This window comes from Ranitomeya imitator, chromosome 2 (assembly GCF_032444005.1).
Source record: "Ranitomeya imitator isolate aRanImi1 chromosome 2, aRanImi1.pri, whole genome shotgun sequence".
Classification (NCBI taxonomy): Eukaryota; Metazoa; Chordata; class Amphibia; order Anura; family Dendrobatidae; genus Ranitomeya; species Ranitomeya imitator.
Genome location: NC_091283.1, coordinates 633,130,756 through 633,157,994, shown reverse-complemented (window position 1 = coordinate 633,157,994; position 27,239 = coordinate 633,130,756). Strand labels below are relative to the sequence as shown.

The 27,239-nt window shown below is 45.6% G+C and overlaps 3 protein-coding genes across 6 annotated transcripts in view; 2 read left to right on the top strand and 1 right to left on the bottom strand.

The window, feature by feature from the left end:
• Positions 1 to 2,201, top strand: part of LOC138665289 (calcium-binding protein 2-like) — a 68,222-nt gene extending 66,021 nt beyond the window's left edge. For both annotated transcript variants that reach the window (XM_069752630.1, XM_069752629.1), the window contains exon 6: positions 1,996 to 2,201. In XM_069752630.1, coding sequence (XP_069608731.1) covers positions 1,996 to 2,024 — 29 coding nt within the window. In that variant the 3' untranslated portion in view covers positions 2,025 to 2,201. The remainder of the gene's footprint in view (positions 1 to 1,995) is intronic.
• On the bottom strand, positions 1,253 to 25,768 carry TMEM134 (transmembrane protein 134). 3 transcript variants are annotated; one of them, XM_069752633.1, is made up of 9 exons: positions 25,436 to 25,746; positions 23,270 to 23,383; positions 11,890 to 12,036; positions 6,679 to 6,731; positions 4,288 to 4,377; positions 3,588 to 3,664; positions 3,465 to 3,509; positions 3,318 to 3,371; positions 1,253 to 2,496 (listed from the first exon to the last, which is right to left on the bottom strand). In XM_069752633.1, exons 3-9 carry the CDS (start codon positions 12,007 to 12,009, stop codon positions 2,414 to 2,416), a joined length of 522 nt encoding a protein of 173 aa, XP_069608734.1. In that variant the 5' UTR covers positions 12,010 to 12,036; positions 23,270 to 23,383; positions 25,436 to 25,746; the 3' UTR covers positions 1,253 to 2,413. The 3 variants fall into 3 exon arrangements, with proteins under 3 accessions (XP_069608734.1, XP_069608733.1, XP_069608732.1); XM_069752632.1 differs by lacking the exon at positions 23,270 to 23,383 and adding an exon at positions 13,410 to 13,460 and having other exon boundaries at positions 25,436 to 25,627; XM_069752631.1 differs by lacking the exon at positions 23,270 to 23,383 and having other exon boundaries at positions 25,436 to 25,768.
• Positions 25,769 to 25,864: 96 nt separating this feature from the next.
• The window catches only part of AIP (aryl hydrocarbon receptor interacting protein), a 36,053-nt gene continuing 34,678 nt past the window's right edge, over positions 25,865 to 27,239 (top strand). The window contains exon 1 of the mRNA XM_069752628.1: positions 25,865 to 26,012. Within this exon, the coding sequence (XP_069608729.1) occupies positions 25,917 to 26,012 (96 nt within the window). The 5' untranslated portion in view covers positions 25,865 to 25,916. The remainder of the gene's footprint in view (positions 26,013 to 27,239) is intronic.

Below are 27,239 nucleotides of genomic sequence, written 5' to 3'. Positions count from 1 at the left end.
AGCCCTTTTAAAAAAAAAATAATTTTCAAAATGGCAACACTAAAATCATGAAACAGAAAGTTGCATGGGTATTTTTTTTTTTTTTTTGGTGCATGAGGCTTCTTTCACACTAGCGTCGGAATCTCCCTGTCGCAATGCGTCGGGGAGAGATTCCAACGCTAGTGTTTAACGCATTGCACAATGGAGGCAGCGGATGCATTTCTCCGGCGCATCCGCTGCCCCATTGTAAGGTGCGGGGAGGTGGGGGCGGAGTTCCGGCCGCGCATGCGCGGTCGGAAAAAGCGGTCCGTCAGGAGCAAAAAACATTACATGTAGCGTTTTTTTGCTCCCGACGGTCCGCCAAAGCACGACGCATACGTCGCTCGACGGATGCGACGTGTGGCAATCCGTCGCAAATGCGTCGTCAATACAAGTCTATGGGGAAAAAACGCATCCTGCAAGCACTTTTGCAGGATGCGTTTTTTCTGCAAAACGACGCATTGTGACGGATTGCAGAAAACGCTAGTGTGAAAGTAGCCTGACTTGTCTGAGAAATGTTATTGTGTGACTAGGGTCGCCGTGTAGCCCCAGAAGAGGCAATATTTTTGCTTGGATTTTGACAGTGTGATCTTTAGGAAGTTACTTGGCGGTGATCATTATTGTGGTTTCAGATGTATCACAAACAGAGTGCGGCTTCAGCCACCACTTCTACTTCACATACTATGAGCAGCAGCTGTAAAAGCGCTCCGGGACTGTCTGACAGCTCACTTTGCGCAGATACATACCCTATGATGGAAGGTGGCAGCTCCCAGGAGGAACACCGTTGATTTTCTCCTAACCACCATGCCAGCCAGTGGCTTCAGGGAGGAATAAAAGTTCATTATTATTTTTTTTTTTACGGTAGCTGTACTTTCAGTAAGCGTCACAGCATTGGAACGCCATTTACCTACAGATTAATAGCATTTGGGGAATGACAGGATCCCTTTACGTTATATCCTACAGATTTGCCCTAAAATATTTTGGGAGGAAAATCTCTTAAACTAATTTCTTTGACACCTTTATCGGTCCATTAAAGGCAAGAATACTTTATTCTGTGGACCCATTTGTGCCCTTAAATATACCAGAACCCAGCTGACCCTATTTTCATCTTAAAAGTCCATTAAGAATTGCTGGGATGTATACACAAAACCTAAGGCAACCTCCTGGTGGAAAGGGATGTATTACCTTAGCACACCAGTGTATCGATGACCTGGGGAAGAAAACAGTATACATATAGAAACAAGTATCTTTATTTTCTTTATTAAAAACACTTTAAAGAAGTTGAACGTAAGACACTTCGTAATCCGGACTCCCGCGACCCATAAAGGTACAGTAGTGTAGGTGACGTGTATGCACCAGTGCAGTCTTCTGCCCAGGGCAAACTAGAAGTGGATAGTTCCCATGCCTTTACCAGACATGAAGGCCTGTCTAGGATTAGAGAAAAAGAAATCGTGCCCATTTTCTTTCCTTCAAAAATAGTGTCATTCCCGTCTATGGTTTGCAACAAGAGACACAGACCGGAGTGGAGAGGTTTCGCTGAGGGGCCAAGTGTGCCCCCTTAAAAGAAACATGTTATGATGAAAATGGCATCTGATCTGCAGGCTGGATGTTATAGAGCAGAATGATCTACAGTAATTGGATAACTTTCATTACTTGCATTTTATTCATTAAGATCCTGGGTTTGTTTGAATGAGTCCAGTGGGCAGTCCTATTCAGTGATTGGTAGTCTTTCCTAGTAGAACCGCCCACTGGACTCTTTCATACAAATTCCAGGGGTTTCTAAGTATATTCAAGTTATACTGAATGTTTTCCACAAAACTATATATTATCCTGCACATCATGATGGCCACAGATCACAGTGCCTGTACAACCTGACAGGTTCCCGTTAATGTAACCGACACCCTGAGCAATGTAACCTCCCGCAATACTCATGAGAAGGACTCTTCACGCTGTCCATCCATTTTTCCTGTTTTTCAGAGTTTGTCATGATGCTGTCATCCAGATAAGTTATGAAGTTCATATGAGAAATGAAATGCTCCGGACAGTCATCCTGCTGCAGCGACACCACTATTAAAGTGCATACAATTTTTGTAGTAAAATCTTTTCATGTCTTTATAAACCCATTAAACACTTACAAACAATGTAAAAATATGCATTTCATTAAATAAAAAAAAAAAAAAAAAGCTGAAATCTCCACCTGTATCACAGAAATATTGGCTTCAGAGGATAAAGATGCCCTCATTCCTTCCATGGTGGCAAGATAGAGAGGCAGCACCCACGGGCTCGGGCACTGCCCTCTAGTGGTCCATACCTGTTGCCCTAAGAGTTTTTAGTGGTTTCCATAGTGTTTCTTTTTTTCATTCAGTGTATTGAAGGTCAGAAGTTTTTGGTTAAATCACTTGTCAAAATACGGGAGGTAGAAAAACTGGAAACCATGTCGGCCCCTCACAGCACAATATATAAATATTACATGGTATACTGCAAAGAAAGAGGAGAATGGTCCACATTACCAGCTTGTCCAATATAGGTTTATCTGATTACATCATGACATATACATACGGGATGCGATGGGTTGCCACTGCTTTTATATTGATGGCCTATCCTCAAGGCCACTATGCAGGTGACAGAGCTGTGCAGCTCCGCAACTGATCATATCAGGTCAGCACCAAGAACAGCTGATTGGCGGAGGTGCTTCGTGTCGTACCCCCATCAATCTGATACTCATGGCCTAGATTAAGGGAAGCCATCAATATAAAAATACCAGACAACCCCTTTAAAGGAATAGAACACCTCCCTGTAACATTGCATCAGTATAAGAGAAGTAATGTGATATATTTACAGAGTTTGTAATATACTCCAGAGCTGCACTCACTATTCTGCTGTTGGAGTCAATAGGTACACATATCTTGTATTAATTCTAAATTACATCCTGTGATATACTCATTGTTTGTAGAGTCACAGGGTACATACATCATTTATACTGTACTAGTCCTGAGTTGCATGCTGTGTTATACTCCAGAGCTGCAATCATAACTGCACAAACTGCAATCACTCAGGATTCCCTGAAATCTTGGCAATTGCACAGAGCTGGCTTTGGTATTTGTGTTCTGGTATGTGTCGGTTCACACCAAGTACTGTACTATGATCTTAAGTAGGAAAGACTAATGCATTTTAAGGGTACAGCTCAGTCATTGGAAGCATTTAACAAGCTTGTTCTGGATGTGTCCGTCAACAACCAGCAACATTGTGAGTGCAGCTCTTGAGCTGTAAAGGAAAGAATAAAAAGCACAATGCCTCACCTCCTGGAATCAACAGTAGTAAACCCGGCACGAAGAAGATGGCACTGGACACGGCTGTAGAAATAAGAGGAACACTGGACTAGTCATTGGTCACATGGAAACAGTACTTATGGTGCACAAAACACTGCAGTAAAGTGTGCTGCGAACCTGGTGATGGGCTGACTTGTAGTCCCACACCGACAAACACAAACACTGGAGAGAAAAGAAAACAAATTATTAGCAGATCAGCCACATAAAAAAAAGGTAGGGGATACACATGACAATGCTCACCCAAGCCTAGAAGAAGGAGCAGAAAAGACGACAGGACAACCTTCTTATTCTTCTGTACAAGAGGGTGTCTGGTCCAGCTGGAGGAGACACAGGAATGGTGAATTCATTACAAGGCAACAAAAATGATCAGCCAGCCTGTGTCAACATAGGAGAAGTGAAATAACAGGGTACTCCTTGAGAGAGATGTGCCAGAGACCAGCTGACCTCCGGGGGTCTCACCGAGGATGAGTGGAGTGGTAGAGCGCAAGACCTACTGCAGCTCCATTCACATGGGATCAGTGGGATCCCAGCAACATATCACATATATAAAGCAGTGAGCACGGAAAGGGGATGATACTATAGAATACTGTATTGTGGCCATCAGAGAAGCAATAAATGGAGCTATGATGATGCGGGCATATCACACAAGTTCTACAGCCGCTGCAAATACACATAGATAAAATGGAATGTATAGAAGGAGAACTTCTGAAGCAGCATTGCAGCTGGCATGTCCATACAGATGTGAGGCTTTTGGAAGTGGTTTTCTTGCAATCAGCCACAAAATTTTATTATATAAAATTGCCACAAGTTTAGATAAGAATCCTATGTTAACCCGTGAAATTACATGGAAGGGCCAAGTTCACCAGAGTGATACCAACTCTTGTTAGTGGTTCAGCGACATGTTTAATAGGGTTTTACAAAGAAAAGGGCCAACACTTACCTGAAGCATTCTTGTGTGGATAACTGGGTGGTGTTACTAATGGTACTGAAGGAACACTGAGAGCTGCGAGAGGACAGTGTCGGGAGACCTCTATAGGTGAGAAGGTAAGTGTCAGTGTACAACGTCCCCTTACAGCAACCCGCAAACAATCTACAAATAAAAGGGTGCCAGTGTCCGGATGTCTCTCATTGATGTACAGGCCCCGGAGCCCCTCCCGAGATGTACAGGCCCCGGAGCCCCTCCCGAGATGTACAGGCCCCGGCCATCACATTAGTGGTGAGTTAGTTAAATCTTTGACCAAATATAGCAGATAAATTTCAAGTTAGTCATTTTATACGGCCCCCGACTGATAGTCTTAGGCTAAGTGCACACGTTGCAGAATTGCCGCGGAAATTTCCGCGGCAATTCTGCGCCTCCTGCCGCGGGTATATCGTATGCGGAATTGGCATGTATATTCCCGCAGAAAACTAGCGTTTTGCAAGAATAATTAGCTTGCAGAATGCTAGCGTTTTCCAAGCGATCTGTAGCATCACTTGGAAAACTGATTGGACAGGTCGGTCACACTTGTCAAACAGTGTTTGACAAGTGTGACCAACTTTTTACTATTGATGCAGCCTATGCCGCATCAATAGTAAAAGATAGAATGTTAAAAATAATAAAAAAAAATGGTTATACTCACCTACCGCAAACAGCCGATCTCCTCAGCAGCTTCCGTTCCTGTAGATGGTGTGTGTGCAGGACCTTCGATGACGTTGCGGTCACGTGACCGCGACGTCATCGCAGGTCCTTCACACACCATCTACAGGAACGGAAGTGGCCGCGTGCAGCGCTGAGAGGCAGGAAGACTACGGGGGCCATCGAAGGTGAGTATATCACGATTTTTTTTATTTTAATTCTTTTTTTTTTTTTTTTTTTTAACAATTATATGGTGCCCAGTCCGTGGAGGAGAGTCTCCTCCACCCTGGGTACCAACCGCACATGATCTGCTTACTTCCCGCATGGTGGGCATAGCCCCATGCGGGAATTAAGCAGATCAATGCATTCCTATGTGTGCGGAATCCCCGCAATTCCGCAAATTTAATGAACATGCTGCGTTTTTTTCTGGAATGCGAATCCGCTCAGGAAAAAAATGCAGCATGTGCACAAAAAATGCGGATTGCATTCTATTAAATAGGATGCTTAATGTGAGCGTTTTTTTTCACGGTTTTATAGCGTTTTTATAGTGAAAAACCGTGAAATAAAAAAACGCGAAAAATCTGCTATGTGTGTACACAGCCTTAATATCCAAATGGCACTAGCCAAATGGCACCTTTTACACTGAGCAATGCAGTCTGTATATGGACCATACAGTTTGCACGGTTATTTTATGGTCTACATACACAATCCAAACAGCCGACAAAGAAATATTTTGCACGTACGTCTGCTGATAAGGTTACATGGACCACTGGTCAGGAACTAGTGTTTTTCTTTCAGACAATTACTGGCCAGTGTATCGGGGTCTTAATACAGTCTGTCAAATCAAACAGGCCAATTTTGATCTTAACCCTTGCCAGACATATGATGCACATTATAAAAAAAAAAAAAAAACAACAAAAAAAAAAAAACAAAGGATAATTATTGCAACCTACTGTAAGTTTTTTTTAAACAGAAAATCATTTATTCCATACGGTGAAGAAATAATAATAAAAAAAAAAAACGTTATAAAATGTGAAAAGTAATTGTGCCCAATAATGATACTATTAGAAACTATGGCTAGTTGCACTAAAAACAAGCAATTTTCCAAATGTACTACAGGCACACTCATGGTATCAGACAGTGAGAACATACAAGTACACCAGACCTGGGCAAACTGCAGCTTGCGCACAGAGACAGATGAAGGGCTGAAATAGTTGACGGCCCTGGTTCCGATAGATGCTACTGCGCAGGCGCCGCCATCTTGATGAAGCATAATTTTTTTTCCTCTGCAAAAATGGCGGCGGGCTTGCACAGCAGCATCTCCTGCCTCCGCTAGCTTCCTGCAGCAGCGATCCTGCCACCTGGGACCCTGCTCCACTCCCACCGCCTCTCCGGTATGCTACTGTAAAAACCGATTATAAGAGACACAATTTTATTAAAAAAAAGTGTTTTCTTATTTTCCACCCTAAAATTTGGGGTGTGCCTTATAATCCGCAGAATGCGGTAATTATAATTAATATTGAGAAGAATTAATTTCAGCCTATTGGTTAGGCCTCCGCAACAGTATCTCATGTGGACCCTCCAGAAAATTAATTGCCCACCCCAGAAGTAGACCATCCTGTGGGAACCACATCCTGTCAGTGGCGTACAAGAACATCAGGGTTAGGGGTTACACGTTCATTCAGCATCAATACACATGTAGTAAAGGTTTCATACCTTTCCATCTCTTTAATTTTCACATGCTCTGTTTCTTCGTCATTCTCTAAATTCTAGGAAGAAACAGGTCAGAATAGTCAAAGGGTAAAGGAATGTATGAAATGTAAGAACGTGATAGTGATGGGGGAAGGGATCCACAACTGACACAGTCACAGATTTCATTCTCAAAACATTCATTGCCGTAGTGAAAAGTGAATATACATTCCACTAGAGCAATACTGCACAATTGTACGCTGGTGAATAACGACCCATAGGAGGAAGTAACCTCAAAGGGAATCTGTCCCCGAGTTTCTGCTACCTGCAGCATGACATAGGGGCAGAGGTCCTGATTCCAGTGATTATAACTCACTGAGCTGCTTGTTGAAGTTTTGATAAAATAGGGATTTTTGTGTACTCACCGTAAAATCCTTTTCTCCAAGCCACTCATTGGGGGACACAGGACCGTGGGTGTATGCTGCTGCCACTAGGAGGCTGACACTAAGTAAAAACACAAAGGGTTAGCTCCTCCTCTGCAGTATACATCGCCCAATGGCTCCGGATAATACCAGTTCGTAGCAAAGCAGTAGGAGATTAACAAGTTTTAACCGTAACAACATGTCAGAGACTAAAAACACTGATCATAGGCAACAAGCTAAAACAATGAATGGCTTGGAGAAAAGGATTTTACGGTGAGTACACAAAAATCCCTATTTCTCCATCGCCACATTGGGGGACACTGGACCGTGGGATGTCCAAAAGTAGTCCCTGGGTGGGAAATAACCCAACAGTGTCAACTTATGGCACCTGTTGACTACAGGTGCGCTACCGCTGCCTGCAGAATACACCTACCCAAGCTTGCATCTGAAGATGCCCGAGTATAGACATTGTAATGCTTTGAAAAGGTGCCCAGGCTAGACCAGGTCGCAGCTTTGCAAACCTGCTCTACAGACGCTTGATTCCGAATGGCCCAGGAAGCACCCACCGACCGAGTGGAGTATGCCCTGAGGCCCGCAGGGATAGGCTTGCCTCTGAGGCGGTAAGCTTATTGAATAGTTGACCGAATCCATCTGACGATTGTCGATTTAGAAGCGGCCAGTCTCTTACGGTGTCCCGCCGGGAGCACGAACAGAGCATCCATCTGTCGAAAAGATGCTGTCCTGGACACGTACTTCCTGAGAGCTCTAACAAGGTCCAAGGAATGAAGAACCTTCTCCACGCAGTGCGTTGGAGTAGGGTAAAGAGACGGAAGCACGATATCCTCATTGAGGTGGAAGGAAGACACCCCCTTTGGGAGGAAAGTAGGGGACGGTCTAAGGACCACCTTGTCCCGGTGGAACGTAAGGAACAGCGTCCGACAGGAAAGAGCACCCAACTCTGAGACTCGTCTGATCGAGGTAATAGCGACGAGAAAAGCCACCTTCCATGAAAAGAGAGGTAGAGAGATGTCCTGCAACGGCTCAAAGGGAGATTCCTGCAGGACACCAAGGACCAGATTAAGGTCCCAATCTCTAGAGGCGCTTTGTAGGGAGGCACAACGTGAGAGACTCCCTGAAAGAATGTTCTGGCCTGAGGTTTGGAAGAAATTTTTCATAGAAAAAGGACTGACAAGGCCAAGACCTGCCCTTTAAGGGAACTTGGCGAAAGCCCCAAGTCCAGACCGAATTGGAGGAAATCCAGGATGGTAGGGATGTTGAAAACCATCAGAGGGCGACCTCTGCTTCTGCACCAAAGAAGATCTTCCAGATCTGATGGTAGATGCGCGATGACACCGGCTTTCGGGCATTGATTAAGGTGGAAACTACCTCACGAGAAAAACCCGCTTGAGTCAGAACCCAGGATTCCACGGCCATGCCGTCAGACACAGGGCCCCTGAATTCTGGTGGTAGATCGGGCCCGGAGAAAGTAGTTCTGGACGATCTGGTAGGCGCTAAGGAATGTCGGCGATGAGCTGGACCAGCTCTGCATACCACGCCCGATGAGGCCAATATGGGGCGATGAGAATTACCGGGACACCCTCTGCCTTGATCTTCCTGATGACTGTGGGAAGCAGGAAGCAGGGGCAGGGGGGAAACCGGTAAGGGAGGCGAAACTGACCCCAAGGAAGGACTAGCGCATCCGCCCCGATTGCTCTGGGATCCCGGGACCGGGCCACAAACTGAGGTACCTTGGCATTGAACCAGGAAGCCATCAAGTCTACGTCCGGAGTACCCCAACGAAGGCAGATTTGTTGGAATATGTCCTAATGGAGAGACCACTCTCCTGAAGCAAGACCTTGCCGGCTGAGGAAATCCGCGGCCCAATTTTCCACTCCTGGAATGTGAACGGCTGATATGACCGAGTGGTTGTGTTCAGCCCAGCGAAGGATGTGCCCTACCTCGCACATTGCAGCTCTGCTGCGGGTGCCCCTCTGATGATCTATATAAGCCACAGCCGTGGCATTGTCCGACTGGATACAGATGGGGCAGCCTGCTAAGAGATGATTGAATTGGTTTAGGGACAGCCAAATTGCACGAATCTCCAGGACATTGATTGGAAGACGAGACTCGTGAGGAGTCCAGGTTCCCTGCGCAGTGTGATGGTGAAAGACCGCTCTCCAGCCTAGGAGGCTGGCGTCAGTAGTGACTATCAGCCAGTGGACTGGGAGGAAAGACCTCCCTTGGAGAAGAGAGGATCAGAGCATCCACCATTGGAGTGTCTGCTTGACCCGTGGAGAGAGAGGACACAGTCGGTCAAGGGAAAAATCGATTTTGTCTCTACCGGCATGGTGCCCTGAACCAGGGGAACTGGCTGAGGAATGCCATGCGTAAGTTCCATGAAAGGGACGAAAATGAGCCTGCGGCTGTCGTCGGAACGGTTGCCTGAATCTCTGCTGGGGAAGGGAAGTACTTTTTCCCCCAAGTAGCATCTGAAATCAGTTTATCTAGCTTTTCACAAAAGATGGCCACTGAGGTATGGCAGAGACGTGAGGGACTTTTTAGATACGGAGTCCGCTCGCCGTAAGTGCAGAGCGGTTCGACGCGTCCAGGGAAGCGTTTACTAAGTAATCGCCAGCCAAGGAAATTTGATTTGCTAGCTCCGCTATCTCAGAAGGAAGGTCACTGTTCTGTAATGCCTTATGCAGAGAGTCTGCCCAATAAGTAATGGATTTGGCTACCCAGGTAGCAGCGAATGAGGTAAAGAGTGCCAAGCCTGAAGCCTCAAAAGCTGAACGGGCGAGACTGTCAACTAGGCGGTCTGTAGGATCTTTGATAGAAGATCCGTCCGGCACAGATAGGATAGTTTTAGAGGACAAACGTGAGACAGGAGGATCCACAGGAGGTGATTCTGTCCATTGTTTACCGAGATCAGGAGAAAAGGGATATTTGGACTCCAGAGCTCTCTGGACCTGAAAGCGTTTGTCTTGACACTCCCTGTGTCGCTGGACTATGTCCTGGAACTCCGGGTGATTGGCAAACACCCTGTGAGTACGCTTGGTCCTTTTGAAGGACACCGAATTATCCGTACTGGAGGTCGCCGGTTCCTCATCAACCAGAAGGGACTGGTTGACGGCCTCAAGGAGACTATCTATAGTGCTCCGATAACCTGTCGACTCCAGATCTAGAGGCCCATCAGACTCAGGATCAGTGTCCTGGTCTGAAGAGGTGCCTGGGGAGCGAGAGCGGGAAGCGGAGCTAACGGACGCCGAGGCACCAGAAGGCCTGGGGGACGAGCTACGGACACGCTTCTAGATGACCGCTTGTGCTTAGAATGAGAGCGGTCCCTGCAGACTTAAGATTCCGCAGCCATAGGGTAAGCTTCCTGATCAGGCGTAGTCACCGTGGGTTCGTTTGCAGCGGGGGGCTCCTGAGCGCATTTAGGGTCACAAGCATTACAGAGTGGAGCAGTATGCCCGCTTGGTAGCGCAGCCTGACAGGAGGTTCAAGAAGTGAAGAACACTGTTTTTTCGGACTTTTTGTGCTTAGGCAGACACATGTTGTCAGTTAACCTCCGTGCAGGGCTGTGGGGCACCTGTGCAGCTAGGAGTGCGGAGCACTGTGTGCAGGAGTATGAGGGCCTGTGTCAGCGTGCAGCGCACCTACCCAGGTCCTGTCACAGCGCTGTGACAGAGAAGAGCCCGCGTCCAGAAAGTTTCCACACATCAAAGATGGCAGCCAAGAGTTTGTGGGGCGCTTCTCGCAGTGTGCGAGAAGCGCTGAACCGGTGGGCGGGCCCTCGCGCGTTACACATGCTGTGGGCGGAACGTGGCCTAGCTGAGGCCAAAGCCGGGGACTAAATTAGCGGCGCCCGGCCGCAAAATACAGCCTAGCCCACGGTGCGCTCGGGAGCCCCCCATCCCTGCCAAACTCACCGCTGATGTTCCTCTTCAGGCGAGGTATGAGGGGGGGTTGCAGTCAACCTCGATCCGCCGCCCTCTTGATGAGGGGGTGGAGAGGGACTGGGAAGCTCCTTCAGTGGTGAGCAGAGGGAGGGCGGCCGGACTGTGTTCATGGGAAGTGCCTCTGTGTATCCTAAGGGTTCGCTCCCTTAGGATTTCACAGGGCTAGTCCACGGCCGAACATCCCACGTCGCAGGAAAGGGCACGGGGAGTAAACTCGCCTGTTGATGTTTCGGGGGAGATCGGCCCCCTTAAAAGGGTCCGTCGCCCCCTTCATCCTCTTGCGCAAAGATAAAAAAAAAATAAAATAATAAAAACGTCTGGGAAAAAAAAAAAAAAAAGACGCAGTGTGCCTCCTACGGACACTAAGCAAGAACTGGTATTATCCGGAGCCAGTGGGTGGTGTATACTGCAGAGGAGGAGCTAACCCTTTTTGTGTTCACTTAGTGTCAGCCTCCTAGTGACAGCAGCATACACCCACGGTCCTGTGTCCCCCAATGTGGCGATGGAGAAATTACTGTTTGCTCACCAGTAAAGTATCAAAACTATAGCAAGCTGCCCAGTAAGTCACATCGCTAGAATCAGGGTCTCTGTCTCTACATTGTTGCGCTCAGATCAAATACCAAAAATTGAATTGTCAGATTACTTTTAATAGAAAAAACATGTTCACAAAAGAGGGAAGTGAATGCTATAGAAGAAGGGCCTCCTCTTTCCTTGCTTTAGTGGCCACAGTCCATCCAGAAGAGATATACTACTACATTACCCCTGCAGCTCATTGCTGGGCCAGCTCCAATATAAAAAAGGTATTATGACATAGGAGCCATTAATATGTGTGAAGGCATTGAAGTAAAACCCACCTTGTACTTGTGTCGATTCTGCTGAGTCTCATTATCCCCACCAAAATGTAAAGCCCCAAACCTGGGACCTGCATCTTCAATGGACATCTCAAACGCATCATCAATAGTGAAGTTACCCATCAAATCCTCGGATCAGCGTAGTTTTATCTGAAAATTATATGTATATCTTGTCATAGGAGTTTCTAAGTACACACTGACCTCTGCTTACATTACATTCTTATCCAAGAACAACATATAAAAGGGGTTAAAGAGACACCACAGGCATCAGAAACATTACCTAATACTGTACTACCATGGTGTAACCAATGGATATGAAACACTGACCACAAATCCTATGTGAAGCGTCTCCAAGTGCCTTTAAGTTGTACGGTTCCTTTGTGGTCTATGGGAGGTCAGTAGTTGGCTCCAGAGGACCTAGCACCTATGTTTAACCCCTGATTATACGTGGCGCACCCCAAGGTTTAGTGCTTGGTTTGCTATTATTTAAATGACTTCATCTCATCTTCCATATTATAAGGAAGTTGTCCACTAGAGTTGAGCGAATATACTCGGATTTAGTCACTGAATATGAATTTGCCATCTTGGTACCTTATTTGTACCAGATTTATGTTTGATGATTGGTTCTGAACATTATTATAGCGCCATTTATTCCATGGTGCTTTACATGTGAACATATTCGCTCATTTCTACTCCCATTGACTCCAATGATGTTCAACTGTGTTTGGTGAATAAAGCAAAAACAATATTGGTCGCCAATCACAATTGGGACTGAATTTTGAAAAATGTGCTTAATTCTATTGTCCACTACTTTGATGACTTATTGTAACAGTAGGTGGGGGGCCGAACACGTGGTAACCTTGGACAGGTGTTTTCAGCTCCAGACGGGTTGTAGTGCACAAAGTGAAGCACCGCCGCTGTAAATTGTTTAGTGCCTTCCTAAGATCTGCAGTTTTGGATGTAAATCATTAACACAACACTCCAGAGGTTTTGTTTTAATTATACCAATGGAGAGGTGCTACTAATCTATGCTCCCTGCCCCATGTCTTATACCTACCAGCTGCTGTTTTTATCTCATCAGTCCCGCTCCAGTCATCTTCTGCAACCGATGACCCGTTAGATCAGAGATTTGGAGCCCAGCTGCAGAGGAGATGGAGAAAGTAAATTCTCCATCTCCTCCATTGCCGCAGGTAATTACACTGCACTTAGGTGATATCTGACTTCAATGGGTTGTTTCACCCCCACCCATAGACTTATATGGGTACGTGCGATCCGAATTCAGCATGCAATTGCAGAATGCTGTGGTTTTTTTCCTGTTTGAACACAATCTGATTGGAGCAAGTAAAAAAAAATGCCATTGAGCACAAAAGCATAGGATTAGAATGGAACAAATGCGATCTGATTTTTAATCTGATAGCATTAGTCCGATTTAATCGCCAGTGGGAGTGAGCCCTTAGTCTATGAGAGCCAGAACGAGGGTCTCAGACTTACAATGAGAGCCTGTGACCATTACACCGACTTACGGTCAGTCAGAAGTTGTGGTCACAAGATGGAGGCGCAGGACCGGAGCAGCACTGGGAAGAGATGAAGATGGCGCCTTGTGAGTATAATACTAAGGTATAGGGACTTAGATTAGTGCAGAACTCCAGTGCTGGAGTAGTGCTCTAAACACAATCGTACTGGACGGCCCCTTTATTAGCACAGCTCTATTTGTACAGATGACACCAGGTTATGTGGTATAGAGAAGGCTAAAAGAGGTTTACAAGTTAGGCTACTTTCACACTTGCGTCGGTACGGGGCTGCCGCTATGCGTCGGCCCCACGTACGTTGTGAAAATTCGCCACAACGTGGGCAGCGGATGCAGTTTTTCCAACGCATCTGCTGCCCATTCTAGGTCCCGGGGAGGAGTTCCGGCCGCGCATGCGCGGTCGGAAATGGTGGACGCGACGTACGAAAAAACGTTACATTGAACGTTTTTTCGTGCCGACGGTCCGCCAAAGCACGATGCATCCAGTGCACGACCGGCGCGACGTATGGCCATACGTCGCGATCTGTCGGCAATACAAGTCTATGGGCAAAAAAAACGCATCCTGTGGGCACATTTGCAGGATCCGTTTTTTCCCCAAAACGACACATTGCGACGGATTCCAAACGACGCAAGTGTGAAAGTAGCCTTACAAGTTGATGTGGACATCTAGATGGCAGAGGTGGTGCAACTAACAGAAAAAAATCAGAAAAAATACATACCATGAGATACAGCCTTCCCAAAACCCTGTCTGATGACAAATGCACATTTAGCATTTGTCAGACAGGGAGGAGGTTCAACATAGATACATGTCAAGTCATACATCTGACACATTGTGGGGAAAATAGTATTGGGAAATGCAATTCAGGTTGCCATTCAGTCCCATTAGCACAGATATAGAAAATCCAGCCCCTCACCTTGCAGTCTGTCTTTACTGATGTGTAAGAGACTGGTTTGTTCTAAAGCCACGTTCAACATTTTCAGTATTTGGTCAGTATTTTACCTCAGTATGTGTAAGTCAAAGCCATTAGTGGGTGATGAATTCAGAAGTGGTGACGTGTTTCTATTATACTTGTTCTTTGATTGTTCCTCTCCTGGTTTTGGCTTACACATACTGAGAAAATACTGAACTTGTGAACGAGGTCTAATAGCTCACTGGTATCAGCGTGGTCCTGCATTAGGTTACTACTGAGGTAACAAGTCAGTTCATAAAGTTTCTTCCCTCCATATTCCATAATCAACCGTGAGGGATATTATTGAAAAGATAAAGCATCATAGCAACTTAACCACAAAGTGGAGAACATATAAAGGCATAGAGCAGAAATGCCACATGCATAAAAGTCACCGACACTCTGCCAACTCCATAACTCCAAACCTTGTCTGACATCAACGCTTTCCGACGTAAATAGTAAGCACGTCAGAATCCCCCGTCTTGGTGCAGGCTCCAGCGCTGAGCCCACACCTTTCCAGGCACATGACAGCTGATCTGACATGTGCACACAACAGCCTCAGGTGAATTAATGATTTACCGGCGCCTGGTAACTAGTTAAATGCATCCCATCATTTAACTTGCGCTTACAGGAAGGGCATGACTGGCTGCCCCCATCACATGACCACGGGTCAACAATAGGTCGGCATGTCAAATATACACATTTGGTATCCCAGCGTTCAGAATCACCCCATCTATCAATATAATAAAGAATTAACCCAATTGTTAAACGGTGTAACAAGAAAAAGAAAAAAATCAAAAAGCCAGAATTACATTTTTTTTTTGATCGCCGCTACATTGCAATAAAATGCAATAATAGGAGATCAAAACATCGTATCTACACCTTAAATTGTATCAATAAACATATCAGCTAGGCGTGCAAAAAATAAGCCCTCACCCAACCCCAGATCACGAAAAATGGCGCTCATATGGCCATATTGCCCGAAACCAGGGGTTAATATATCAGCATAAAACCTGTGCACTGGGAGTGTTATAGCATGGGTTTCCTTCAACAAATAGCTGCATGCAAACCTTACATCACCAAGCACAATGCCAGTTGTCAGATGGAGTAGTGGTGAAGTCGCCACCAATAAACTCTGGAACGATGGAAAAGTCTGCTGTGGAGTGAAGAATCATGCTTCTCGATGTTACCTGCCTGACTGCATTGTGCTAATTGAAAAGTTTTGTGGCACATGGATAATGCTACGGGCATGTTTTACTGGCGTTAACCTAGGGCCTTAAGTGCCAGTAAAAGGAAATAGTAAGAGGGTTTTCCTGCTACTGGCCACACAAATATTAATGGCCTCAGGGTGTAGCATATATTTGAAAGCCAAACCTTCACTCTCCTCATGGGCAGGTGCAGCTAATCAGGGTTCGCTTTCTAATTGGCTGCAATGGTCAGACGACATTGCTTTGGAAACCAATGGGGCACAAAGGGCTGGAAGCGGTGAAGCAGCGCTTGTCGTGAAAACCCCTTTAATTGTTCATCGTGTCAAGACATTTTGTTTTTAAAAGTGAATCTGTCACCACATTTGACCTATCTAAACTAATAATATGGGCATACAGGCTACAGACAGCTGAGGAGATTCCTACCTGTATGTCTCATATCAGATGTGTTGGTGCTGAGAAGTCATCTTTTATCACTTTATATAAGTGACCTCTTCCAGGCTCCGAGAGCAGATGGTGCTCGGAGATAACTCTGCCTCCAGAGCTTTTTTTTACATGAAAGGGGAGTTATCAGTGTGAGAGAAGTAATTAACAGAACAGGAAATATTAAATTTGTCTTCTTGCAAACACATTTTTTGCTTCTCTCTCCGCTCTGCTGTACAATATTGCAGCCCTGTCTGCCTGTGAGATGGAAGCTGAACCTGAGCGGAACCTGCAGATGTCAGATGTAATCACACTCAGCTCTGCAGTGAGATCAGGAGAGCGGCTATCACAGTGGTAACTCCACATCACAGTACCAATGCTTTCTGGCTGATGTTTTGGTCACTTTTGAATGTTGGTTGTGCTTTCACACTCGTGGTAGCATGAGACGGACTCTACAACCCACACAAGTGGCTCAGGTAGTGCAGCTTATCCAGGATAGCACAATGTGAGCTGTGGCAAGAAGTTTTGCTGTGTCTGTCAGCGTAGTGTCCAGAGGCTGGAGACGCTACCAGGAGACAGGTCAGTACACCAGGAGATGTGTAGGAGGGCAACAACCCAGCAGCAGGACCGCTACCTCAGGTTTTGTGCAAGGAGGAACAGCAGGAGCACTGCCAGAGCCCTGCAAAATGACCTCCAGCAGGCCACAAATGTGCATGTGTCTGCAAAAACAATTAGAAACAGACTTCATGAGGATGGTCTGAGTGCCCGACGTCCACAGATGAGGGTTGTGCTCACAGCCTACCACCATGCAGGATGCTTGGCATTTGCCACAGAACACCAGGATTGGCAAATTCGCCACTGGCGCCCTGTGCTCTTCACAGATGAAAGCAGGTTCACACTGAGCACATGTGACAGAGTCTGGAGACGCCGTGGAGAGTGATCTGCTGCCTGCAACATCCTTCAGCATGACCGGTTTGGCAGTGTGTCAGTAATGTTGTGGGGTGGCATTTCTTTGGAGGGCCGCACAGCCCTCCATGTGCTCACCAGAGGTAGCCTGACTGCCATTAGGTACCGAGATGAGATCTTCAGACCCCTTGTGAGACCATATGCTGGTGCGGTTGGCCCTGTGTTCCTCCTAATGTAGGACAATGCCAGACCTCATGTGGCTGGAGTGTGTCAGCAGCTCCTGCAAGAAGAAGGCATTGAAGCTATGGACTGGTCTGCCCGTTCCCCAGACCTGAGTCCGATTGAACACATCTGGGACATCATGTCTCGCACCATCCACCAACGTCACGTTGCACCACAGACTGTCCAGGAGGTCTGGGAGGAGATTCCCTCAGTAGACCATCCACCGTCTCATCAGGAGCATACCCAGGCGTTGTAGGGAGGTCATACAGGCACGTGGAGGCTGTTGTGACCTGCTGGATTGCTCCAGTGTATGCTGGGTAAGCCGGAAGTCACTGCTCCATGGAAATTTATGAGAGCCAGAATGAGGGTCTCAGGCTTACACCGAGAACTTGTGACCGTTACCTCTGACTTCCAGTTAGTCAGGAGCTTTGGTCACAAGATGGCGCCTAGAATAGAAGAATACAGCTGCTGGTTGGTATAACACTAGGGGAAAGGAACTTCTATTACTGCCACCACTCCAGCACTGAAATGAGAAAAAGCCCATCGAAGCGGTGCTTTAAGCTGTCGGTGTCTTCCTTGCCGTTCTGCTCGGACGGCTCTCACACAATAGCTCTGCACTGGTTGCTGCATGTTCTGGAGTCTCTATGCAGTCTTTAGTGTGAAAATACCAGGAGCTCAATCAATTTTGGGTTGGTCACATAGATGACATTTCCTCTCCATCATGTCCTGCTTTTAAATCCTGAATTGGTGCCACATGACTTGACTGGTTAGATATTTGCTTTAACCCCTTGGCACCATAGCCAGATTTCATCAGAAATTCTTGTCCCCCCCCCCCCCCCCCCCCAACTTCACCTTCCTTTTCAGGAGGAATTTATTCATTCTTATTATCTAGAAGGGTGAGGATTTGTTTGCTTTTTATCCTTTGACCTCACTTTATTGGCAGTCATGCAGTACAGAAGCCAGAATACTGTGTTCTCATGGCTAAGGGTGCAATGGCCTTAAAATGAGAGTACTCCAGCAAATCATGTCAGTGGGCTCTGCTTTAAGTTTTAAAGTTCATCAGTCATTAGATTTTGCAATACCAGGTGAATACATTATTAACTAGCTCTCAGACCTGATGTGGCTGATGTACTTATTTTAATAATCCCTATCAGAATGGCTATACAATCCTGGAAATGAAATCAGCATTTTATGAGCCCAGTTAGAGCTATTTTGACTGAATTACAAAATAAGTCCACCAGCCCCGTCAAGTCTAGGAGATCTATTTAATTAAACCTGGTTACACACGAATAATCCTTTAAGCTTTTTATTTATTTTTTTTACAATTTTTGTCACGTGCCCTATGACAGCCACAGTTTGGAAAAGATGAAGATTTTTTTCCTCTTCACTGTGTGCACAATTATTAGGCAAGTGAATATTTTGACCGTATCACTATTCAGATGCAGATGCTCCAACTCCACGCTGTATAAACTTCAAATGCTCACCGGGTAATGGGGGAGGGCGATTTTCCTCTGAAAAAATGGGCCAAAAAAAAAGTCAAATATAAATTCTCTCATATTTCAAATTTTTCTTTTGCATATTTGGAGTTATTCGGCTAATATTCACCTTAACAGATCAGAATATACAACTGAGATGGGAAAATTCAAGTCGTCACCGCCCGCACGACTGAATACCGAATGCTGGCGGGGAGATTAGAGATCATTTTCTCACTGCTACGTGGAGGCGCCGGACGGCATCATAACGCTGTTCACCGGCAGATTAACAGTGTTATTTCTGGTGACAGGGGTTGTCGATGCTGGGCTTAAAATTCTGCAGTCACTCTGTCTGCAGACTTGCGAATCCTCACAGTGTGCACAGCGTACCGTCAAGATTCTCTAATGCCGGGTGGTCATGTGACCACACGTATGATATATGTATACACCAGGACACATTCCGACTAGACATGCGCAGCCTTACTCAATACACACGAATTTAGTGAGGCTGCGCTTGTGTAGCCGGAATGTGGCTAAAAGTAGGCATGTCGCATACTTGTGGTCACATGCCCACCCACAAAATACAGACTACACGCGCTGTGAGGATTCACAAGCCTATAGACACAGAGAGTGTTTGCAAACTTTCACGCCAAACCTAGACAACCGTTTTAAAGGTGTGTGTTAAACCTTATCTTTTATTTATAGGACCCCCACCGATCCAGACCTCCATATGAATGGAGCGGTGATCAATCCCCACCTCCACACCATTCATTTTTAAAGGCAATGCAGAAGAACAGCCGAATTCTGTGCTCAGCTATGCCCCGAAGTCCCAAAGAAAATGAATAGAATGGAGGGGAAAATTATCAACCACCTCTCCATTCATATTGGCTTGAAGGGAGGGGGGTCTCAGTAATCGGACTCTCCGTCAATCTGCATGTTATTCCCTGAGGATAGGGGATCTCTTCCAGACTTGGTAAACTGCTTAGGTCTAGAAAACTGGAGGTGTTCAGAGATGACACTAACAATAACTTTTGCAAATGAATACAAAAGGAAAACCATAGTTTCAAATTTAATGTTTCCATTGAGGTCTGAGGAGTAGGGTTTCTCCTTGTGGAGAGTGACATACTGACTCTGGGATGCCAAGGTAAGGAGGCTTATTCGCCATGCAATGCTCCTCTGGGAAATTTCAATATGCAAATTGCCTCTTCAGAGGAAGAGGACTTGAACTCTATATCGCCACCTGTTGGAAGCAGCAATCCTACAAGTCACTACCGACCCTTTGACGAGTCTTCCAATATTACTTAGTCTTAGAATTTATGACTTAGGAATCTGATTTGGCTTTTATCCCAAGTCATATTGCAAGACTTGTTAAAAAGTCAATAGTGAGTTGTAGGATAGCTACTTCCAACAGGTGGCGCTATAGAATTCAAGTCCTCTCCCTCGCTGAAGAGACAATTTGGATAATGTTTCAATTAGCATTACAGCTCTATTTTTCTTCTAAAACTGAATCAGTTAGAAATGGATATCAAACAGAGATTCTACTGGCTGTCCGATATGCTCTGCGATTGGCCAGTGTCACTTTTTTGTGACACTCTGCTCTGACAGCTACAGTGATTTCCTAACTGGCAGCTACAGTTGTCAGCCAGAGCAGGCGAGATAGGTCAGGAAATGTTCTATGCAGAAAGTCCAGGACAATACATATAAAGAGGCTGCTCACTGGGCACTTGTTATCATAGTGCACGGGTTCCTCAATGACCCATCTTGCTCCCTCACAGCCTGAACTCAGATGAACTCTTAAGTGTGGGAAAATGCCAGCTGATTTTCCCACGCCCAAGAGTTCATTGCGGATCAAGCTGTGAGGGAGCGCAGCATCCGTGACATAAGTTAATAGAGGTGATGTCACTGATGCTGCGCTCCCTCACAGCTTGATCCGCAATGAACTCTTGGGCGTGGGAAAATCAGCTGGCTTTTTCCCACGCTCAAGGGTATGTTTCCACGTGCAGGAAACGCTGCGTGTGACGCTGCATAGAGCCGCAGCGTCAGACACACAGCGTCCAGATGTTACAGCATAGTGGAGGGGATTTAATGAAATCCCGTCTCCACTATGCGTGGTAACACACACACGGCGGCCCTGCGACTCCGGACATGCTGCGCGTCTTTTCAGATCGCAGCATGTCCGTATATCTTGCGGCGACGCAGCATCGCCGCAAGATATAGCACAGGGCCCTATGGTGGGGAGCGATGATGCCGGATGTGTGCTGTGAACACATCCGGCATCATCGCATCCCAGAAATGGATACCACCGGCCATCCTGAAGGTGGACACGCAGCCCAAGAGTTCATCTGTGTTCAGGCTGTGAGGGAGCGTTCAGTGACGTCAGCGCTAGTCACTGAAGCTGTGCCGGCAGCATTTCACTCATTGCCCAGTAGTTTACAGCTGGGCCGGTCGCATTAGCACCGCTCCCGGTTCTAAGCTGTATATATCCCAGATATGGATTATGGCATGGGACTGACTGAACGCCGGACACGTATGGTATATTGTTTTTTTGTTTTACAGGAGATCGAGGGCGTTGCATGGATTAGCAGTAACAATAAAATGGTCAAACTGTGTTTAGTGTTTCATTTCCTTAAAATAGTTTTTTCTGGCTGTGTCTTTTTTTAACCCATTAACAACTATAGGATTAGTAATGGATAGGTGTCTTATTGACACCTCTCCATTAATAAGCCGGCTTGATGTCACCTTACAATATAAAGGGAAATAACCATGGTCTCTTCCTAGGCTATGAATATCAGCTCGCAGTTGTCTGCACAGCCTATTCTGGCTATTAATTTTAGGGGACCCCACGTCATTTTTTGAGGGGGGAGTCGTCCTATTTTAATAGCGAGTAAAGGCTAAATGCACAGCTGTGGGCTGAGATTCATAGCCTGGGAAGATCCATGGGTATTAACCCCTTCCTAAGCTATAAACATTGGCCCCCAGTCGCTAGCTTTCCCTCTCTGGCACAGAAAATTGCCCACGCCATTTTTTCCCCAAAAAATATTCTTTTATTAAATATATACAAGTCCCATAATTTGCACACACACTATATGAATTGATACACAGATGTGTGTGACCAATACAAACAATTCTGCATGGATTTACAAATGAATTACCGGCTAATCTTTCTATATCTCTAGGACATACAAAGATATATTTGTGATATATATATATATATATATATATATATATATATATATATATATATATATATATATATATATATATATATATGTATATGTATACACACACACACACACACCCCATGTGGGCCCAATAAAGTCCACTTATATTTTTTGCTAAAACCTGGAGTGCTGCCTTCCATTTTTTTTGGTCCCTATATATGTATTTGTGTATATATGTATTCTATTCTAACCGGTCAGTGTGATTTTACTGTGTACTGCACATGAATTGCCGGATTTTCAAAGGACACCGGTGCGTATTTCCCGCAAGTCACACTGATGGTCCGTGTGGTGTCCGTTTTTTTTCTCACACCCATAGACTTTCATTGGCAAAAGTCTATGGGTTATGTGAGCTTCCCCAATGGAGATGTGAGCTTCCCCATAGATTAACATTGGTCAGAGTGCTATGCAATTTTTTCTCGTATAGCACTTGTCCATATTATACACTAGTGACCCCAGCCTTACCCTGTAGATAGAGGGATCGAAAATCTACCTATATTTATTAGATATAGAAATATGTGAGTGAGGTATATAATGAGAGCTTTGCCTGTGTAGCTTACTGTACGTGTATTTTTAATAATAAATAATTCTCTGAAGAAAAAAAAAAAAAAAAAAGGAGTGTGGTCCCCTGAAATATTATTAACCAGCAGAGGGAAAGCTATGGGCAGATATTTATAGTCTGAGAAGTGGGTAATACATATGGAGCTTTCCAGGCTATTAACTTCAGCCTTTACTGGGGTTCGGCCTTTACAAGTCTTCTCACCCAGCACAGCAGCCTCCTGGTATGTACCCCTACGTGTACGAGTACCTCCCTATACACCAGGGGTGTCAAACTGCATTCCTCGAGGGCTGCAAACAGGTCATAATTTCAGGATTTCCTTGTACTGCACAGGTGATAATTTAATCACCAACTCATTATTTGTGTAGGTGATTAAATTATCACCTGTGCAGTACAAGGAAATCCAGAAAACATGACCTGTTTGCAGCCCTCGAGGAATGCAGTTTGACACCCCTGCTATACACTATTGAATACACCCATGGCTTTTACTACCGGATCCCCGCTGCCATGACATGGCTTCTCTAACGGATACCCTCCATAGGATCTGCATTTTTAGGTATGTTCATATAAGCCTGTCACTGTCAACTTTGTTTTCCCTTACCTTTTGGTAATACTTCAATTTACCTTATCCCCTCCTCCCCCATGTGTATGGGCTTATACTTAGCTTCTCTATACATTATACTGTCTGCAACATTTAAGTTACAAATGAGCATATACATATACCCTCGTATTATTTACATCTCTTATATTTACTTGTGCACATCTATAGTCACATATGGCTTTTTCACGTTGTACTTTATTTGTGGGTTATATCCATTTCTATATACTAACTGCTGCTGCGTTTCCAATATATTTGATTATTACTTTTTATATATACAGTAGAGACCAAAAGTTTGGACACACCTTCTCATTTAAAGATTTTTCTGTATTTTCATGACTACCTCTGGAAGCTCATCAAGAGAATGCCAAGAGTGTGCAAAGCAGTCATCAAAGCAAAAGGTGGCTACTTTGAAGAACCTAGAATATAAGACATCATTTCAGTTGTTTCACACTTTTTGGTTAAGTATATAATTCCACATGTGTTAATTCATAGTTTTGATGCCTTCAGTGTGAATGTACAATTTTCATAGTCATGAAAATACAGAAAAATCTTTAAATGAGAAAATGTGTCCAAACTTTTGGTCTGTACTGTATATTTTTTACCTAATCATGTTTGTGAGTGCCTTCTGTGCCGCCACTTACCGTACTAGTTAATAAAGGTATTTTTACTTTAGACACCTCTTTACCCCAATACTTTTTTTCCTGCAATAAGTAACCTGCGTCTCGGAGCCTCCTCCTTTTGGTCTTTCTTAGATATAAAAATGAAGGACACAAAAAAAAAAAAAAAATTATGTAGGGTGTCCCTATAATTAATAACCAGCAAAGGCAAGGCAGACAGCTGCAGGCCAATATTAATAGGCTAGGAAGGGGCCATGGATATTGGTAATGGAGAGGCGTCTAATCCTCCGATGCCCATGTGCCCTGTAAAAGAGTTAAAAAACAAACATATTCCTCACTTTCCCGACTCTAGCTGTGCTACATCTACTTGGCATGCTGAACACTGGCACGATGTAAGAATTCAGCATGTCAGGAAGCAGAGACACTGAGCTGTGCGTGCTTGAGCGTCCCAGTAACTCGCGGTGACGGGAAAAAGGTGAGAGGAATTCATATCCAATGTTCACCTCAATGACATCAGCGCGAGCGCCATAGGGGCGTTCTCACTTCCCACTGACATCATTGAGGTGAAGAGTTCATTGTCTGTCATTATTTAAAAAAAACAAAAAAAAAACTAATTTTATTCTGGGTGTTTTTTTTTTTTTACAATTTGACTATGGGGTGTGTAAAGGGGGGTTTCTTATTGATGCCACTACACTACTAAACCCTGAGCTTAATGTCACCTGACAATACAAACATTGAATATAAATTAACATTGGTCAGAGTGCAAGCCGATGTTTTAATCAGATTGCACTTGTCCATTTTTCTCGCAGATGAGCACGAGCCCTTAGACTGGTGGTGGAGTGGGCGGCCGAATATGGGGCAGTTACTATGCTCAGTCACTGAGTGACCCTCCTCTGTGTCTGCAGCTGTTCTTTAGTGCTGGATCCACCCTGCCCGTCTAGAACAGGCATGTTAGGTAGTGTAGTTTCCGACCTTCAATGGGGTACACAATGTGACAGGTGGGTACACCAATAGATGAACCGAACCATTCGTACGGAAAAAACGCACTGACGAGGGCCAACAGCCCGAAACACCGTGTCTGCGAATTGAGATACTGATTTGGCTTTTATCCTAAGTCATATTGCACGACTCGTTAAAGGGTTGATTGTGACTTGTAGGATCGCTACTTCCAACAGGTGGCGCTATAGAGTTAAGTCCTCTTTTCCTCAGAAGGGGCAATTTGCATAGTTGCTTTGTGGCACTGGGGTCCTGGGTACCAATCGGACAACGGTGACCACCTGCACGGCGTCTTTACGTTCCCGTTTTTGGGGGGTTTTCGCACACACCTTCCTAAAAAGCCGTCCCCAGCGTGTCTGAGGGAAATGAGACCTTGAGCCCCAATGCGACAGGAGCAGACGTGTGAGATTATCTTTGTACAGCAGCAATACAGAATAAGGAAGCCTAGATTTGTAGTCTATTCTATTGCTGCCGGCCGGTGGGGTTTTTTTTCACTTTGTGGCCGGTGTATAGGGATTTTTAGAGCTTTTCATTTGATTCATTAATTGCAACTTTTTATAAAGTCACAATGTGGCACCACCTGACTCCCCCCTGTGTATGCCTGAGCATGCCAACAGTTTGGGGCAATCTTTTCTTTTTAGACAAAAGACAGGAAAAAAGCCCATTTTTCCTTTGCGCCAAATTCATTAATCAGGTGATCGTTTGATCAATTTGGTGGCCAAAAATGGCAACTAATCCCACAAAACAAGGAGGTAAAGGAACTTCACCCCCTGCAAATGATGACTAGGGACCATACTCCCCAAACGTGATAGAGACAGGCAGGACAATTCACACTGTGCGTCCCTGGCCACCCACCTGCGGTCCTCAGCCCTCACACACACCGTCCACCGACGCCGCGTTACTTCCACGCTCCCATTCCGAGCAGCCTCTGTCTGTTCCTTCCTCCCAGTGTCCTGTCCTGCAAACTTCACCTAAAAAGTTCAGCCTCCCCGGCGGCGGCGGTCATGTGACTCTCCTCCCCTCCCCCAGTCACACAATGGCCGTGCCTCCCACACTCAGTCACACGGTTGTGGTGACGCACTTAAAGGAGCCCAATAAAAGAACGCCCTGCACGGCAGTAGCGTTGTCACACACTGTATACAGCATAGCCCGCCCGTCTATTATACACTCTATCATGACGTAGTTTTCTCTCTGTTTACTTTTCTACCATTTGACAAAATGGTCGCAAACAGCGGCGCGCGTGCGCAGCCGTCACACTCAGAAAGGGAACTTTGCGCATGCGTATACTCTCGTTACCTCGTTATGGAGGCCGCTCGGACGTCATAACCCGGTGAAGATGGCGACAGGGGTAGTGCCTCTCGGTGAGGGAATTAGGAAACGCATAACGACGCCGAGCAGTGCCTCACTGTCAGAGTTTCGAAATGGAACAAAGGTAAATTGAGTTTTGCATGGTCTCCTGCAGGATGCAGCAGCAAAGCGCAGTATTCTGGGAGCAGACCCGCAAGGTGTTATGGCTGACGTGATGTCACAGCTGGCTTATTATAAAGGTGTTGGTGTCTTCTGCCAGAGTGGTCTCTACTAGTGATGTTATTTCTAGCCATAAATGTGGGAGCCCTCCATAGATAAAGACACAGTCTTCTCCCTCCATAGATACAGAAACCGCTTCTCCATCCCTATGTACGGGGTCGGCTTGTCCCTCCATAGATACAGAAACCGGCTTCTACCCTAGATGCTGGAGTAAGCTTCTACCTCCATAGGTACAGAAACCGGCTTCTCCGTCCCTAGATGCGGGGTCGGCTTCTCCCTCCATAGATACAGAAACCGGCTTCTCCTTCCCTAGATACAGAGACCGGCTTCCCCCTCCATAGATACAGTAACCGGGTTCTCCCTCCATAGATACAGTAACCGGGTTCTCCCTCCATAGATACAGAAACCGGCTTCTTCCCTAGATGCGGGGTCGGCTTCTCCCTCCATAGATACAGAAACCAGCTTCTCCATCCCTAGATGCGGGGTCGGCTTATCCCTCTATAGATATAGAAACTGCTTCTCCATCCCTAGATGCGGGGTCGACTTCTCCCTCCATAGATACAGAAACCGGCTTCTCCCTCCATAGATACAGAAACCGACTTCTCCCTCCATAGATACAGAAATTGGCTTCTCCCTCCATAGATACAGAAACTGGCTTCTCCCTCCATAGATACAGAAACCGACTTCTCCCTCCATAGATACAGAAACTGGCTTCTCCCTCCATAGATACAGAAACTGGCTTCTCCCTCCATAGATACAGAAACCGACTTCTCCCTCCATAGATACAGAAATTGGCTTCTCCCTCCATAGATACAGAAACCGACTTCTCCCTCCATAGATACAGAAACCGACTTCTCCCTCCATAGATACAGAAACTGGCTTCTCCCTCCATAGATACAGAAATTGGCTTCTCCTTCCCTAGATACGTTTCTGTATCTAGGGAAGGAGAAGCCAATTTCTGTATCTATGGAGGGAGAAGCCACTTCTCCCTCCATAGATACAGAAATTGGCTTCTCCATAGATACAGAAATTGGCTTCTCCTTCCCTAGATACAGAAACCGGCTTCTCCCTCCATAGATACAGAAACCGGCTTCTCCCTCCATAGATACAGAAACCGGCTTCTCCCTCCATA